Raw genomic sequence first — 16,194 nt, forward strand, 5'->3', positions numbered from 1 at the left:
TGACAGAAAAAATTTCACATCTCTCAACAGTAGAAAGCATTTGTGAATAAATATCACTGCTTTGCATGTTTGTCACATAAACTGTATGTGATACATGGATGTCGCAAATATGAATAGGATGTACAACTTCCACTGAAAAACGGACCGTGGAAGGTTTACCTTTGCTATAACTGGACAAAAACTCACAACACGGACATAAAAGATAATTAAAACTGACCTCTAGAGGAGAGTCTGGTTCATCCAGGATGCTCTTCTCACTCTGAATCCTCTGCATGGTTCCTGTAGAACTGGGGTCCATTATCAGCACGTTCTGACTAGCAGCTCTGCCAAACTTACAGTCACTCTTTCTGGAGTCAGTGGTCCTGCACACCTCGTAGTTGTACACGTGTTGGAGAGTCCCTGTCCCCAAAGTGTCTGAGTAACGTGGTGGATAATATGGAATGACAGGCAGACTGGAGTGATACAGGATGCGAGACTGTCTCCACCTGTAGATCTTGACTGATATAATAACCACTAAACAGGTGATGAAGAGGAAGGAGACCACAGCCAAAGCCAAGACTAAGTAAAAAGTCAGGTTGTCATTGTACTCCTTGTCGTGAGCAAAGTCAGTGAACTCTGACAGCACTTCAGGGAAGCTGTCGGCCACCGCCACGTTCACAATGACTGTAGCTGAACGAGAGGGCTGCCCGTTGTCCTCCACGATAACACTCAGTCTTTGTTTGACGGCATCTTTATCAGACACTTGGCGGATGGTTCTGATCTCTCCATTCTGGAGGCCCACTTCAAACAGGGCCCTGTCTGTGGCTTTCTGCAGTTTATAGGAGAGCCAGGCATTCTGTCCAGAGTCCACATCAACAGCCACCACTTTAGTCACCAGGTAGCCCACATCTGCTGAACGAGGCACCATTTCAGCCACCATAGAGCCTCCAGTCTGGACCGGGTACAGAACCTGAGGGGGGTTATCGTTCTGGTCCTGGATCAGGATTTTCACGCTCACGTTGCTGCTGAGTGGAGGAGAACCTCCATCCTGAGCTTTGACCAGGAAGTGAAAGTCTTTGATCTGCTCGTAGTCAAAAGAGCGCACTGCATGGACGACTCCACTATCAGCACTAACGGACACATATGAGGAGACTGGAACTCCGTTAACAGAGGAGTCCTCCAGGATGTAGGAAACACGAGCGTTCTGGTTCCAGTCAGCGTCTCTGGCTTTGACTGTGAATACAGAGAGACCTGGTGTGTTGTTTTCTACAATGTAGGCCTCATATGAGCTCCTCTCAAAGACAGGAGGGTTGTCATTGACATCAGAGATCTGTAAGGTGAGAGTGACGCTGCTGGAGAGGGAGGGCACTCCCTCATCAGAGCAGCTCACTGTGATGTTATACTCAGAAAATTCTTCTCGGTTTAACTCACTGTCTGTGACTAAACTGAAAAACACCTTTGAAGTTAAGGAAATTGTGAACGGGAGGTTCTCTTTAATATAACAATGAACGTTTCCATTTTCACCTGAGTCTGGATCCTGAACATTCATCATAGTTAGAACAGTGCCCGGTTTGACATCTTCTGATATCCCGGATGACGTTGACATAATATTAATAGCTGGTGGGTTATCATTTGTGTCTAGCACCTCGATAATAACTTTACAGACATCTGAATTTCCACCTTCATCCGACGCTTGAACATCTATCTCATAATGGCGAATATTTTCATAATCAAGTGTTCCTGTTAACGTTACTTCGCCGTTTTCTTTATCGACATGAAACAATTCATGTGCGCCATCAGGAGCGTTCGAGATCGAATAGTAAATGCGCCCGTGAGGACCATCATCTGCGTCAGACGCACTCACAGTCGTTAAAACAGCTCCTTTTTGTGCATTTTCTTTCACATTAGCCTTAAATTCTGCCTGGGTACACACGGGTGCATTATCGTTCGCGTCCAGCACCGTGATAAGAATATTCACCGTCCCAGAGAGCTGCGGCTCTCCTCCGTCGGTCGCGGTCAGCGTTAAAGACAATCGCTCTTGTTTTTCTCGGTCGAGATGCCTCTTTAAAACCATCTCAATATTTCTGTTACTCCCGATTCTGTACGGATTTAAAGCAAACGCATCACTTGAACTGAGTGAATAGCCTCGGAGACCATTAACACCGACGTCATTATCGCTTGCCTTTTCTAAAATAAATTTCGACCCGATGTGTGCCAGTTCATTAATTTCAAATTCCATTTTGCTGTTTTTGAAACTCGGCGAGTTATCGTTAATATCTGTCACTTCCACAGTCACGCTGTAAAACTGCATCGGATTTTCCAGAATTATTTGAATATCCAGCGAGCAGGGCGTCGTCTGTCTGCAGAGAGCTTCTCTGTCTATCCGCTCTTTGATTAAAAGGACTCCCCTCGCTTTATTCAGCTCGATGTAATCTGGACCTTCCCCTGTATATATACGAGCCTTTCCTGATTCCAACCGTTTCAGGTCGATGCCCAAATCCTGCGCGATGTTACCAACTAAAGAGCCTGTCGCCATTTCCTCGGGAATGCTGTAGCTGATCTGCCCGATCACCGATCTGAAGCAAACACACAGCAGAAACAGTACTTGCCGTGCCATTGTTCTATTCGATTCTGCTGTGTACAAAAAAGGAAGAACTCAGCCGTCCAGTGAACAACAAAATAAAAACATCCACAGATGCGAGGAAAATAAATAATTCCAGGATTTAATCCAGAACCCAAGCCCCCTTTTGTTCCCCGATGTCGTTTAAATCTTCTCACTGTTTCAAAACGTTCGACCTCGAGTGTTTCCCTTCCTCGGTATCATCTCGTTATAATGTGGGAAGAACGGCTGCAATGAGCTGTTAAATCTCAGCACACTGGTCAACAGCGTCCCTGTGAGCCTGAGTCACTGAACTGCACCTGTTTTCACACTATTACCAAAATACTGTATGTCACAGTTTCCACTTTCCCTTTGTCACAGCACATAAAATAATGCCACTCAGTTTTCTGACAGGAAATGGGCTATATTAGTATAGAAAAGAAAATCAAATGTGTACGTTTTCATAGGTATTTTACTCAATATGAAGAGATGTGAAAACAACAACAAATCATGCCACAGCACAGTGACAGTAAATGGTTATATATCCAGCTGAATCGCAAGACTCCTCAAGATGATTTAATGAAAATTAATAGTTTTAGCTCCGTGTGGCGTCTGTATGATGATTAAAAGAGTGCGTGGAGACAAAAAAAAATCATAACCAGCAGACATACAGTATGAAGGTTCATTTAGGAAACCCGTATGTGAACCAGTCACTGGAGCTGTCCACAAACTGTAGTTCTGAAAATCTTTCAAGGGTCAGAAATCAGCAAATCATATAACTTCAGCGAAGGCCCTTTCTCATAGATGATATGAGGAGTAAAAAACATGTAAAAGCCCTCACCTCTAGAGGAGAGTCTGGTTCATCCAGGATGCTCTTTTCACTCTGAATCCTCTGCATGGTTCCTGTAGAACTGGGGTCCATTATCAGCACGTTCTGACTAGCAGCTCTGCCAAACTTACAGTCACTCTTTCTGGAGTCAGTGGTCCTGCACACCTCGTAGTTGTACACGTGTTGGAGAGTCCCTGTCCCCAAAGTGTCTGAGTAACGTGGTGGATAATATGGAATGACAGGCAGACTGGAGTGATACAGGATGCGAGACTGTCTCCACCTGTAGATCTTGACTGATATAATAACCACTAAACAGGTGATGAAGAGGAAGGAGACCACAGCCAAAGCCAAGACTAAGTAAAAAGTCAGGTTGTCATTGTACTCCTTGTCGTGAGCAAAGTCAGTGAACTCTGACAGCACTTCAGGGAAGCTGTCGGCCACCGCCACGTTCACAATGACTGTAGCTGAACGAGAGGGCTGCCCGTTGTCCTCCACGATAACACTCAGTCTTTGTTTGACGGCATCTTTATCAGACACTTGGCGGATGGTTCTGATCTCTCCATTCTGGAGGCCCACTTCAAACAGGGCCCTGTCTGTGGCTTTCTGCAGTTTATAGGAGAGCCAGGCATTCTGTCCAGAGTCCACATCAACAGCCACCACTTTAGTCACCAGGTAGCCCACATCTGCTGAACGAGGCACCATTTCAGCCACCATAGAGCCTCCAGTCTGGACCGGGTACAGAACCTGAGGGGGGTTATCGTTCTGGTCCTGGATCAGGATTTTCACAGTCACGTTGCTGCTGAGTGGAGGAGAACCTCCGTCCTGAGCTTTGACACTAAATACCAGCTGCTTAATCTGTTCATAATCAAACGAGCGTGTTGCCTGGATCACTCCGCTTTCAGAGTTTATTGACAGAAAAGAGGAAACTAGAACGCCATCCACCTGCGCATCATCCAGGAAGTATGAAATCCGCGCATTTTGGCTCCAGTCCGCATCTTGCGCACTGACATGGGATATCGATATTCCCGGGGCGTTGTTTTCAGTAATATAAGCGGAGTAACTAGGTTTTGTAAAGAGCGGAGCGTTGTCGTTAATATCGGAGATCCTGACGTGTAAAGTCGTTTCAGCAGAAAGCGGGGGCGATCCTGAGTCGGTTGCAGTAACAGTTATGTTGTATTCTGCTTTCAATTCACGATCAAAAGCAGCATCTGACAACAAATTGTAGTAACTTGTCAAAGAAGAATAGATTTTGAAAGGAAGCCTTTGTTCTATTGAACATGTTATCTGCCCGTTTCTTTCGGAGTCGGCATCCTTCACATTAAAAACAGCAATCGTCGTGCCTGGGGGCACATCTTCGGATACCAGGCTAGAAAATGACATCATATTAATAACTGGGGCGTTATCGTTTATATCAACTACATCGATGATGACTTTAGATGCGTCACTTAGGCCTCCCTGATCTTTGGCGATTACTCTAATTTCGTATTTTCTGTCTTTTTCAAAATCGATTTTATCTCTGACTGTAATTTTGCCAGTTGAACTGTTAATTTCGAATTTTTCGCTCGATTTTCCCTTCACTATGGATAAGCTGTAAGTAACTGCACCATTAGAACCACTATCCGCATCTGAAGCATTGACTGTGGTAATGTAAGTGCCTATAGGTGCATTCTCTATAACCGTAGCAGTGTACAGCGATTGATTAAAAACCGGAGGATTGTCATTGACATCGAGAACTTTAATCTCAATATTTACTGTCCCAGATCGTTGAGGAGTTCCTCCGTCCACTGCAATAAGCTTTAGAGAGAGATTCGGATTCAGCTCCCTGTCTAATGGTTTCTGCAAAATCATGACAGCGAATTTGATTCCGTCAGCGTTTGAGTGTTGTTTCAGAGCGAAATGATCATTTGGGCTCAATGTGTATTGCTGCAGCGTGTTTATTCCTGCGTCAGGGTCATATGCGCTGTCCAAGTCGAAGTGCGATCCTATTGTTGCAGATTCACTAATTTCCAGGTTAACCACATTGTTTTTAAAAGCAGGAGAATGATCGTTCACGTCCAATATTTCCACCGTCACCCTGTGGAGTTCGATCGGGTTCTCTAAAATAATTTCAAAGCTGAAGCTGCACGGCGACACGTCTCCACAGATCTCTTCGCGGTCGATTCTCTCCTTCACCACTAGAAGCCCTTTGTCTGCCTTCAGCTCGGTGTACTGATTGTTTTCTCCGGTCACAATACGGGCTCGACCAGAGCGAAGTCTGCTCAGATCCAAGCCAAGATCCTGTGCTACATTACCGATAAATGAGCCCCTTTTCATTTCCTCCGGCACCGAGTAGCGGATTTGGCCGTCAGTGGTCAAAATCATGCAGACGAAAAATAACACTTGCCATGTAAATGTCCAGCACGACACCCATTTTGTCCCCGAATGCGAACCTGTCTCCATGTCGTAAAGAATACAATCCAGAAGATGAATGACATCCAAAGGAAAACAATGTTGTGGCTCAGTTCACTGTATGATTACAACATAATTTTAAAGAATGCTCCTTCAAAAACGTCTGTTTCTCTGTCGATCTGCAGCACGTATGACGACGGTGAGACCTCTCTCTCTCTCCTGCCTCATCCTCCAACAGCTCACTTCGTTCTACTAATCAACAGCGTCCCTTAGAGTCCAAAACTGGGAAAGACCAGGGTTTTTCAATATGAGTCTTCGACTTTTGGCCTGGAATAAGAATTTAAAATGCCCTAAACCTTTATTAAATTAAGAGGCGTTTTTCCTGAGCCAGAGATGTGACGTGAACATTCCAATTTCTCACAATAGAAGGTTACTACTGACTGATTCAAGACAAACTACATAATAGTTTTGTTGAAGACAGAAATAGGGCCTCAAAAATTAATTTAAAGAATGATAACAGCACAATGTATGGATTTAGTCGAATAGGGATTTGGTAGTCCATATATTATTTATGTTGCAAACAATGACATATATGTTTACTTTCATAGACATCTGGATTTGTTCATAGGCACACTAATTAAATTAATCAGGTGATTAAAATGTTTCTTTGTGATGGTTTTTAGAAAAAAGTATTCTGACAGCCTACCATCACAGCACTATACATTCTTCAACCAGGTTATCAATATTATCAGTGTGACAATATATTATCAATATTTAGGTGAACCTGAGCCATCTGTGACTGCACGATCTTAACACAGACCAAAATATCATATGAACATTCAAAGCAGATGATGGAATATATACAGCTAAAAATCTCAACGATCAGATGGGTTCAAACCTAGCAGCATATCAAGGTTCATATAGAAAAACAATGTGCAATCCAGTCACTGCAGATGCCCACGGACTTTAGATCTGAAACTCATTCATAGGTCAGAATTTCAAGATTTCTCAGCAAACAGTTCTATGCAGTCAATCCCACTTTTCACAGAAAGAATAACGAGTAAATATCATGCCAAAGCCCTCACCTCTAGAGGAGAGTCTGGTTCATCCAGGATGCTCTTCTCACTCTGAATCCTCTGCATGGTTCCTGTAGAACTGGGGTCCATTATCAGCACGTTCTGACTAGCAGCTCTGCCAAACTTACAGTCACTCTTTCTGGAGTCAGTGGTCCTGCACACCTCGTAGTTGTACACGTGTTGGAGAGTCCCTGTCCCCAAAGTGTCTGAGTAACGTGGTGGATAATATGGAATGACAGGCAGACTGGAGTGATACAGGATGCGAGACTGTCTCCACCTGTAGATCTTGACTGATATAATAACCACTAAACAGGTGATGAAGAGGAAGGAGACCACAGCCAAAGCCAAGACTAAGTAAAAAGTCAGGTTGTCATTGTACTCCTTGTCGTGTGCAAAGTCAGTGAACTCTGACAGCACTTCAGGGAAGCTGTCGGCCACCGCCACGTTCACAATGACTGTAGCTGAACGAGAGGGCTGCCCGTTGTCCTCCACGATAACACTCAGTCTTTGTTTGACAGCATCTTTATCAGACACTTGGCGGATGGTTCTGATCTCTCCATTCTGGAGGCCCACTTCAAACAGGGCCCTGTCTGTGGCTTTCTGCAGTTTATAGGAGAGCCAGGCATTCTGTCCAGAGTCCACATCAACAGCCACCACTTTAGTCACCAGGTAGCCCACATCTGCTGAACGAGGCACCATTTCAGCCACCATGGAGCTTCCAGTCTGGACCGGGTACAGAACCTGAGGGGGGTTATCGTTCTGGTCCTGGATTAAGATTTTAACTGTAGCCATTGAGCTGAGCGGAGGGGATCCAGCATCACGAGCAGTCACATTAAACTCAAACCACTTGATTTGCTCATAATCAAACGATCTTACTGCATGAATGACTCCATTTTCTGAATTTACAGAGACTAAGGTCGACACAGCAATCCCATTAATCTCTTTCTCTTCTAGAAAGTAAGACACGCGAGCATTTTGACCCCAGTCTGCATCTGTAGCGCTGATCGCAAACACAGAGAATCCAGGAGAGTTGTTTTCAGGAAGAGTTTTGCTGTATTCTGCCTGATCAAACTTTGGTGGACTGTCATTCACATCCGAGACTTTCACATTGATATTCTTAGTGTTTGACAGAGGTGGAGAGCCTTGGTCAGAGACAGTTATAGTGATATTGTACTCGGGAACACTCTCTCTATCCAGGAATGTTTCCGTCACTATGGAGTAATAGCCTGTTAATGAAGACTCCATTTTGAAAGGTACGTCAGAGTTAATGGAGCACTTCACAACACCGTTGCGCTCAGAATCAGCATCATCAACGTTGACAACAGCTATAGTTGTTCCTGGAGGAGAATCCTCTGATATGGATTGAGTGAATGACATCATCTGTATTGTGGGAATGTTGTCATTCTCATCAATAATCTGAATAATCACTTTGCACGTGTCTGTATATCCACCGTGATCACTGGCCTGAACGTTTAACTGATACGTTTTGGATTTTTCAAAATCTAATTTACCCACAACTTTAATCTCTCCGGTCTGAGAGTCTATCACGAAGATGTTAGATGCCTCTATGGCAACATATTGGATTGAGTAAGACACCTCCCCGTTTGCACCAGTATCTGCGTCATTTGCCTTAACCGTAGTTACAACAGTTCCTTCGGCGGAATTCTCCTTGATATCAGCTTTATAAACAGGTTGGCTACACACAGGAGCATTATCATTAGCATCTAGCACAGTAATGTGGATGCGAACTGTCCCTGATCTGCGCGGCTCTCCTCCATCTGAACCAATCAGCACCAGCGTGTGCGTCTCCTGTTTCTCTCGGTCTAACGCGTTCTGTAAAACCATTTCAATAAATTTTTCACCATCCGGCTGGCTGTGCACTTCCAATTTGAAATGATCTGATGGTTTCAGTGTATATTTCTGAATATCATTAACACCAACGTCCGCATCACTTGCTCTCACCAAAGAGAAACGCGTTCCAGATGCAACACTTTCAGCGATATTCAAATTGATTTCTTTTTTCGGGAAAGACGGGCTGTTGTCGTTCACATCTATTACCTCGACTGTTACTCGATAAAGCTGGATGGGGTTTTCTAAAATCAGCTCAAAACTGAAACTACAGGGCGTCGTCTTTCCACACAGCTCTTCTCGGTCGATCCGCTCTTTTATAACCAGGGTGCCTTTGTCTTTGTTCAAATCCACAAATTGTCGCCCTCCTTTTGCAATAATACGAGCGTTACCTGTCACAAGCCTCGATACATCCACACCTAAATCTCTAGCAATGTTCCCGACCACAGATCCCACCGCCTGCTCCTCCGGAACGGAATATCGAGCCTGCCCAGCCACCAAGATCAGCTTGTACAGACAAACAATGACGATCATTTGTTGCCATCGGCCTCTGCGAGCGTCGATCCACGAACAATCCATTTTAAATCCCATGATGATTCAATTCAAAGTAAACCTGGCGTAATGACATCCACGTAGAGAAAAAATGCACCTTTTCCCCACAAAAACTCCGCAAAAGAGACAAACGTTCGATGGTGACGACGGATCTTGTCGTGTTTTCCAGCAGTGAACAGTGAACTGCATTAAAAGGGAGGACTGCTGCGCTGCTGACGCGTTATTAACTCAGCCATGTATCAACAGCGGCGCTCAGAGCCCATCTATGGTAATGTCTGCCATAAGGATATTAAACTGCCTTTAATAAATATCATTTTAAGTTAAACATTAAATACCCGTGGAAAGTCCGGATGGTTTAAAAATGCTTAATAAAAATACGCGATCAATTATGCCCTCCAATTGGGCGAGTGGGCAATAACAAAACAACTCATAAAATGAAAACTTTCAGCACAACAGTAAACACAAGAGTGACAATAACTCAATTTCCGCCAGACTAATGAAGACAAAAGCAGGTCGACTAGACAAAAAATATGTAAAAAGAAGAAGTATGTAAATATTTTGTGCTTATATTCTAAAGTCCAAAATGTAAGAAATAAAATCAAAATGTAATAATTAAACTTTATAGCATAGCTACAAAAAAGCACAATAAAAACAACACCACGGAATTAATTCTGAATAAATATATATATATTATAGATACATTTTCCATATCTATAAATATATAATTAATGAATATACATCATTTATGTATTTATCTATTTATTCATTTAATTCTTTATAGTATGAAGAGAGCGTGTGCCATTAAAACACAACATTAAATAGAGTTTTGTTTGAAAGTTTCAGTACCATGGACAGAGGTAACAGACGACTCATTGGAAGGCAGGAAGCAAATATCAGCAGTGTCACATTTTAACACATTCATATCACACACAGTTAAACAAAACTGAAGCAGATTAAGGATTATTGGGAAACTTCACATCACTTACCAAGGTTGACATTTGAGAAATGTTGAATGACGGTTGTTTTTCCAACTGCACAGCATCAGCCTCAGCTCCATCAACACTCACCAAACTTTGACTCATTGGCTGCATAGTTTTCATGTCACTCTTTCTGGAGTCAGTGGTCCTGCACACCTCATAGTTGTACACGTGTTGGAGAGTCCCTGTCCCCAAAGTGTCTGAGTAACGTGGTGGATAATATGGAATGACAGGCAGACTGGAGTGATACAGGATGCGAGACTGTCTCCACCTGTAGATCTTGACTGATATAATAACCACTAAACAGGTGATGAAGAGGAAGGAGACCACAGCCAAAGCCAAGACTAAGTAAAAAGTCAGGTTGTCATTGTACTCCTTGTCGTGAGCAAAGTCAGTGAACTCTGACAGCACTTCAGGGAAGCTGTCGGCCACCGCCACGTTCACAATGACTGTAGCTGAACGAGAGGGCTGCCCGTTGTCCTCCACGATAACACTCAGTCTTTGTTTGACGGCATCTTTATCAGACACTTGGCGGATGGTTCTGATCTCTCCATTCTGGAGGCCCACTTCAAACAGGGCCCTGTCTGTGGCTTTCTGCAGTTTATAGGAGAGCCAGGCATTCTGTCCAGAGTCCACATCAACAGCCACCACTTTAGTCACCAGGTAGCCCACATCTGCTGAACGAGGCACCATTTCAGCCACCATAGAACCTCCAGACTGGACCGGGTACAGAACCTGAGGGGGGTTATCGTTCTGGTCCTGGATCAGTATTTTAACGCTCACGTTGCTGCTGAGTGGAGGAGAACCTCCATCCTGAGCCTTAACAACGAGCTGCAGTTCTTTAAGTTGTTCAAAATCAAATGAGCGCACAGCATGGACGACTCCAGTTTCACTGTTTATTGATATGAAAGATGACGTCGGACTTCCACTGATGTCACTTTCTTCCAATAAGTATGATATTCTCGCGTTTTGATCCCAGTCAACATCGTGAGCCCTGACAGTAAATATAGAAATTCCGGGGGGATTATTTTCTGTAACCGGAGTCACATAGCTACTTTTATCAAATATTGGGGCATTGTCATTTATATCAGAAATCCTCAGCTGTAAAATTGTTTTGCTTGTCAAGGCAGGTGCGCCGGAATCAGTTGCTTTTACAGTTATGTTATAGTGTGATACAAGTTCTCTGTCAAATCCAGCGTCTGTCAATAATGCATAGTAGTTTGTTAAGGTTGGTTTTATTTTAAAAGGGGGGCTACTGTCCGTGGTACAAGCTATTTTACCGTTCTGCTCGGAATCTGCGTCAACGACGTTAATTATTGCTACTGTGGTCCCTACAGGCGCATCTTCCGGCACAGTGCTGGAGAATGACATCACATTTATGGCTGGCGCATTGTCATTCTCGTCTAAAACCTCAATCATTACTTTACTTGAATCTGTTAGGCCACCTTTATCCGTAGCCTCGACTATAACTTCATGTTTTTTATCCTTTTCATAATCTACTTGTCCTATTAGTGTGATGATACCTGTATTCTCGTCTAAATGAAATACGTCAGCAAGTTGCTCTTTCATGTTTGAGAATCTATAGGTGATCAGACAATTTGATCCGCTATCTGCATCACTGGCATTTACAGCTGTTATATAAGTGCCTTTTAATGCCTTCTCAGAAACAGCAGCCTTGTAAAGCGTTTGGTTAAAAATTGGAGGATTATCATTCGCATCGAGCACCGTTATTTCGATGTTTACTGTACCAGATTTATGCGGCGCCCCGCCATCAACAGCGATGAGCTTCAGAGACAATCTCGGCTCGCTTTCTCTGTCTAACGGCTTCTCTAGGACCATCTCGGCATATTTTCGACCATCTGGACTGGAATGTTGCTTCAAACCGAATATGTCATTCGTACTGAGGATATATTTCTGGATATCGTTGCTGCCTACGTCTGCATCCTCCGCGCTGGGCAGCAAAAAACGCGACCCCAGTGTTGCCGATTCGCTGATTTCGAATTTAATTTCCTCCTTTCTAAACGTCGGGGCATTGTCATTTATGTCTGTTATTTCCACAGTTAACCGGTGCAGCTCCATGGGATTTTCCAAGATCACCTCAAAGCTGAAGCTACACGGCGTGACGTCCCCACAAAGCTTCTCTCGGTCTATTTTCTCGTTCACGACTAAAATGCCTTTGTCTGTTTTGAGCTCGGTGTACTGGATGCTTTGTCTGGTCAGGATGCGAGCTCGACCCGACCGCAATCTTTGTATATCCAAGCCAAGATCCTGCGCTACATTACCTATAAGAGAGCCCCTTTTCAGCTCCTCTGGAATCGTATATCTGATCTGGCAAACGGCACTCTGAATGAGCGAGCAGAAGAAAAGGAGAGTCGTCCACACTGACCTGCTGCGCAATTTAGGACAAAAAGACGAGTTTCCCAACGCCATTGCACACGGAATAAAGAATCCCATATTAAGTTCCTGGTAATGCTGATCCACGTATCAGAAAAAAATAGAAATCCTTTTGCTTTTCAGCTGCTCGCTTGACGAATGTTTGCAGTCAAAGGCTGCGTTCTCTCCAATATAAACGGGGAAGTAAGGGCTGTGCCTGCAGCGCGTCAAGACTGAAAGCTGTGTTACACTGACCGACAGCGTCCCTTACTGTCCAAATCATGAACATCATGAACCCATACGCGTGCACAAACGAGGTTACTTCAGAAAATACTTAAATATAGAACTGAGAATATCATATTTCTCTAAGATAATACTGGACTTTAAAATACAAAGAAAAATCAAAGATATCCAATTATTTCGATTAACACATCGGTAAAAACGTGTTGAAGAAGAACCAGAAACAGTAAACGTTCCACTTTCACCATCTCCTCAGGAAATCAGCTGGGAACATCTCAATGCATGAACCAATACAGCAGGATCACATGTCAAACCCAGGTGCAGAAGTGCAACCAAAACAGTAAAATGAAAGTCAACACAACCTGATACCACCAAGTAAATGCCTGAATAAATACATAAATAAATAAATAAATAAATAAATAAATAAATAAATAAATAGTGCAATCAGCCTCAGTTCTAAGCTTTGTGTATTTCCAGTATTTGATGGAGAAAATATGACGACAGGAGAAATACAAAGCAACCTGAACATTTTATATTAAAATGTTAAAGCCCTCACCTCTAGAGGAGAGTGTTGTTCATCCAGGATGCTCTTTTCACTCTGAATCCTCTGCATGGTTCCTGTAGAACTGGGGTCCATTATCAGCACGTTCTGACTAGCAGCTCTGCCAAACTTACAGTCACTCTTTCTGGAGTCAGTGGTCCTGCACACCTCGTAGTTGTACACGTGTTGGAGAGTCCCTGTCCCCAAAGTGTCTGAGTAACGTGGTGGATAATATGGAATGACAGGCAGACTGGAGTGATACAGGATGCGAGACTGTCTCCACCTGTAGATCTTGACTGATATAATAACCACTAAACAGGTGATGAAGAGGAAGGAGACCACAGCCAAAGCCAAGACTAAGTAAAAAGTCAGGTTGTCATTGTACTCCTTGTCGTGTGCAAAGTCAGTGAACTCTGACAGCACTTCAGGGAAGCTGTCGGCCACCGCCACGTTCACAATGACTGTAGCTGAACGAGAGGGCTGCCCGTTGTCCTCCACGATAACACTCAGTCTTTGTTTGACAGCATCTTTATCAGACACTTGGCGGATGGTTCTGATCTCTCCATTCTGGAGGCCCACTTCAAACAGGGCCCTGTCTGTGGCTTTCTGCAGTTTATAGGAGAGCCAGGCATTCTGTCCAGAGTCCACATCAACAGCCACCACTTTAGTCACCAGGTAGCCCACATCTGCTGAACGAGGCACCATTTCAGCCACCATAGAGCCTCCAGTCTGGACCGGGTACAGAACCTGAGGAGGGTTATCGTTCTGATCTTGAATATTCAAGTTTACAGTAGTGTTGCTGCTTAATGGTGGAGAGCCTCCATCTTGGCCTTTCACTAAAATACTCAGGGATTTGATTTGCTCAAAGTCAAATGATCGAATTGCCTGGATATCTCCAGTTTCTGCATTCACAGATATATATGTGGATATAGGATTTCCATTGACCTGAGAATCGATAAGCAGGTAAGACACACGAGCATTCTGCCCAAAGTCAGAGTCGTGCGCTTTCACTGAAAACACAGACAATCCAGGAGAATTATTTTCAATGATATGAGCTACATAATAATTATTTTCAAAAACTGGTGCATTATCATTGACATCTGACAATTTAAGTGTTAATGTTGTATTACTCGAGAGTGGTGGGCTACCTTCATCTGTAGCGATGAAAGTAATATTATATTCAGGGTTACGCTCCCTATCAAACACACCATTTGTCACCAGAGTATAATAATTCTTCAGAGATGAGTGAATTTGGAATGGAATATCACTTTTTAATGAGCATTGTACTTTACCATTTTTGCCAGAATCCACATCTTTAACGTGTATAATGGCTACAGTAGTTCCACTGGGAGAATCCTCAGGGATGGTATTGGAAAAGGAGGTTAGTGTTATCACTGGTGCATTGTCATTAACGTCCACCACTTCAATAGTCACTTTGGTCGATGTGCTTTGCCCACCTTGATCTTTAGCCTGCACGCCAATCTCATAAATCTTATTCTCTTCATAATCAATCCTACCGTTTACTTTCAAATCCCCGCTCTGCTCATCCAGATAAAACAATTCAGCCACATTATTAGACATGCGATTAAAATGGTAGGTGACTCGCCCGTTCATGCCTTCATCTGCATCTGTCGCGCTGAGCTTCACCACTAAGGTTCCTTTGGGAACATTTTCTTTGACCGACGCTTTAAAATTCGATTGCGCAAAAATCGGGGCATTGTCGTTATTATCTAGCACAGTGACATGTATTTTCAGAGTCCCTGACTTCTGTGGCTCGCCCCCATCCACAGCAGTCAGCGTGAGAAGCAGCTTGTCCTCCTTCTCTCGGTCCAGCGCGTTAGAGAGGTACAGCTGTGCGTATTTATGGCCGTTCGGGCTGGACACGACCTTGATGTTAAAGTGAGTGGTCGGGTGCAATGTATAGCCTTGCAAAGCGTTGATGCCAACATCAGGATCAGTCGCGCTCTCCTGCAGTATTTCCGTTCCTAAAAGAGCATTTTCTACAATTTCGATGTGCACTTCCTTCTCATGAAACACGGGCGCATTATCGTTGACGTCCAGCACTTCAACTACGACGCTATGGAGCTGCATTGGATTCGTCAAAATCATTTCAAAATTGAAGCTACAGGGAGACGCCTGACCGCAAAGCTTCTCTCTGTCGATTCTGTCCCCCACGACGAGAATCCCTTTGTCTGCGTCCAGTCTGATGTACTCGCTGCTTTCTCCGCTGACAATTCGGCCGCTGCCCGCTTTCAGTCTTTTTGCATCGATGCCTAAATCTTCGGCCACGTTTCCTACGAAAGAGCCCTTTCTCATCTCCTCTGGAACAGAATAGCGGATCTGGCATATTGCGCTACCTATGACAAAGACAATGACGTAGGCCTGTACTTGCCATTGCATCGCGCGTTCATGCCTGAAAATTTCCATGTCTCGAAGTAGTTCAGTCAAATGTGCATTGAATGTATTCCTAAAGCAAAAATGCAAAAAGGAAAATCCTGTGTATCCCCTCTTTTGTATTTAAAATCCACCGAGCTGCAGCGACTGAATGTGAGAGAGACTCTCCAGCTCACGGAAAACGACGACAATCAGGGAGGCGTAAGTGAAAAAAACCAAAAAAATAAAAAGAGCTTTATCTGTGTATTGAAGACCAACAGCGGCCCTCAGAGTCAAATGTAGAAATAACATGTGTCTGAAAAATGCACAACTAATATCAGCAGTAAAAATGGATAAATAATAATGATAAACCATAAGGCAGACGACAAATAAATGTCCAAATAAATGAATGAAAATAG

General features: G+C 43.7%; 4 protein-coding genes across 6 annotated transcripts in view; all 4 read right to left on the minus strand.

The window, feature by feature from the left end:
• LOC101063628 (protocadherin beta-16-like) overlaps positions 1-16,194 on the minus strand; it is a 133,834-nt gene that overhangs the window by 63,448 nt on the left and 54,192 nt on the right. The window contains exon 1 of one of the 3 annotated variants that reach the window (XM_029847728.1): positions 13,418-16,187. The exons of 1 other annotated variant lie outside the window; for it this stretch is intronic. In XM_029847728.1, the coding sequence (XP_029703588.1) occupies positions 13,418-15,829 (2,412 nt within the window). In that variant the 5' untranslated portion in view covers positions 15,830-16,187. Of the gene's footprint in view, positions 1-10,257; positions 13,325-13,417; positions 16,188-16,194 lie in introns of those variants that run through there. One more of the 3 variants, XM_029847727.1, reaches the window with a different exon arrangement.
• LOC101076101 (protocadherin gamma-A2-like) lies at positions 275-2,624 on the minus strand (the record flags this gene model as incomplete). The annotated part of the gene is made up of 1 exon (XM_029847752.1): positions 275-2,624. A coding segment is annotated over exon 1 (2,322 nt), but the record flags the coding sequence as incomplete, so codon positions are not given.
• LOC105419944 (protocadherin beta-16-like) lies at positions 3,332-5,881 on the minus strand. The gene has a single exon (XM_029847735.1). It carries the CDS (start codon positions 5,844-5,846, stop codon positions 3,360-3,362), a length of 2,487 nt encoding a protein of 828 aa, XP_029703595.1. The 5' UTR covers positions 5,847-5,881; the 3' UTR covers positions 3,332-3,359.
• LOC101063852 (protocadherin beta-16-like) lies at positions 6,844-9,592 on the minus strand. Its single transcript, XM_003979615.3, has one exon. The coding sequence runs from the start codon at positions 9,308-9,310 to the stop codon at positions 6,863-6,865; it is 2,448 nt and encodes an 815-aa protein (XP_003979664.2). The 5' UTR covers positions 9,311-9,592; the 3' UTR covers positions 6,844-6,862.

The sequence above is a fragment of the Takifugu rubripes genome, chromosome 14 (assembly GCF_901000725.2).
Source record: "Takifugu rubripes chromosome 14, fTakRub1.2, whole genome shotgun sequence".
Classification (NCBI taxonomy): Eukaryota; Metazoa; Chordata; class Actinopteri; order Tetraodontiformes; family Tetraodontidae; genus Takifugu; species Takifugu rubripes.

Coding starts and splice junctions, on each gene's coding strand:
- LOC105419944 (XM_029847735.1), bottom strand. CDS start 5,846: ATGGAGACAGGTTCGCATTCGGGGACAAAATGGGTGTCGTGCTGGACA.
- LOC101063852 (XM_003979615.3), bottom strand. CDS start 9,310: ATGGGATTTAAAATGGATTGTTCGTGGATCGACGCTCGCAGAGGCCGA.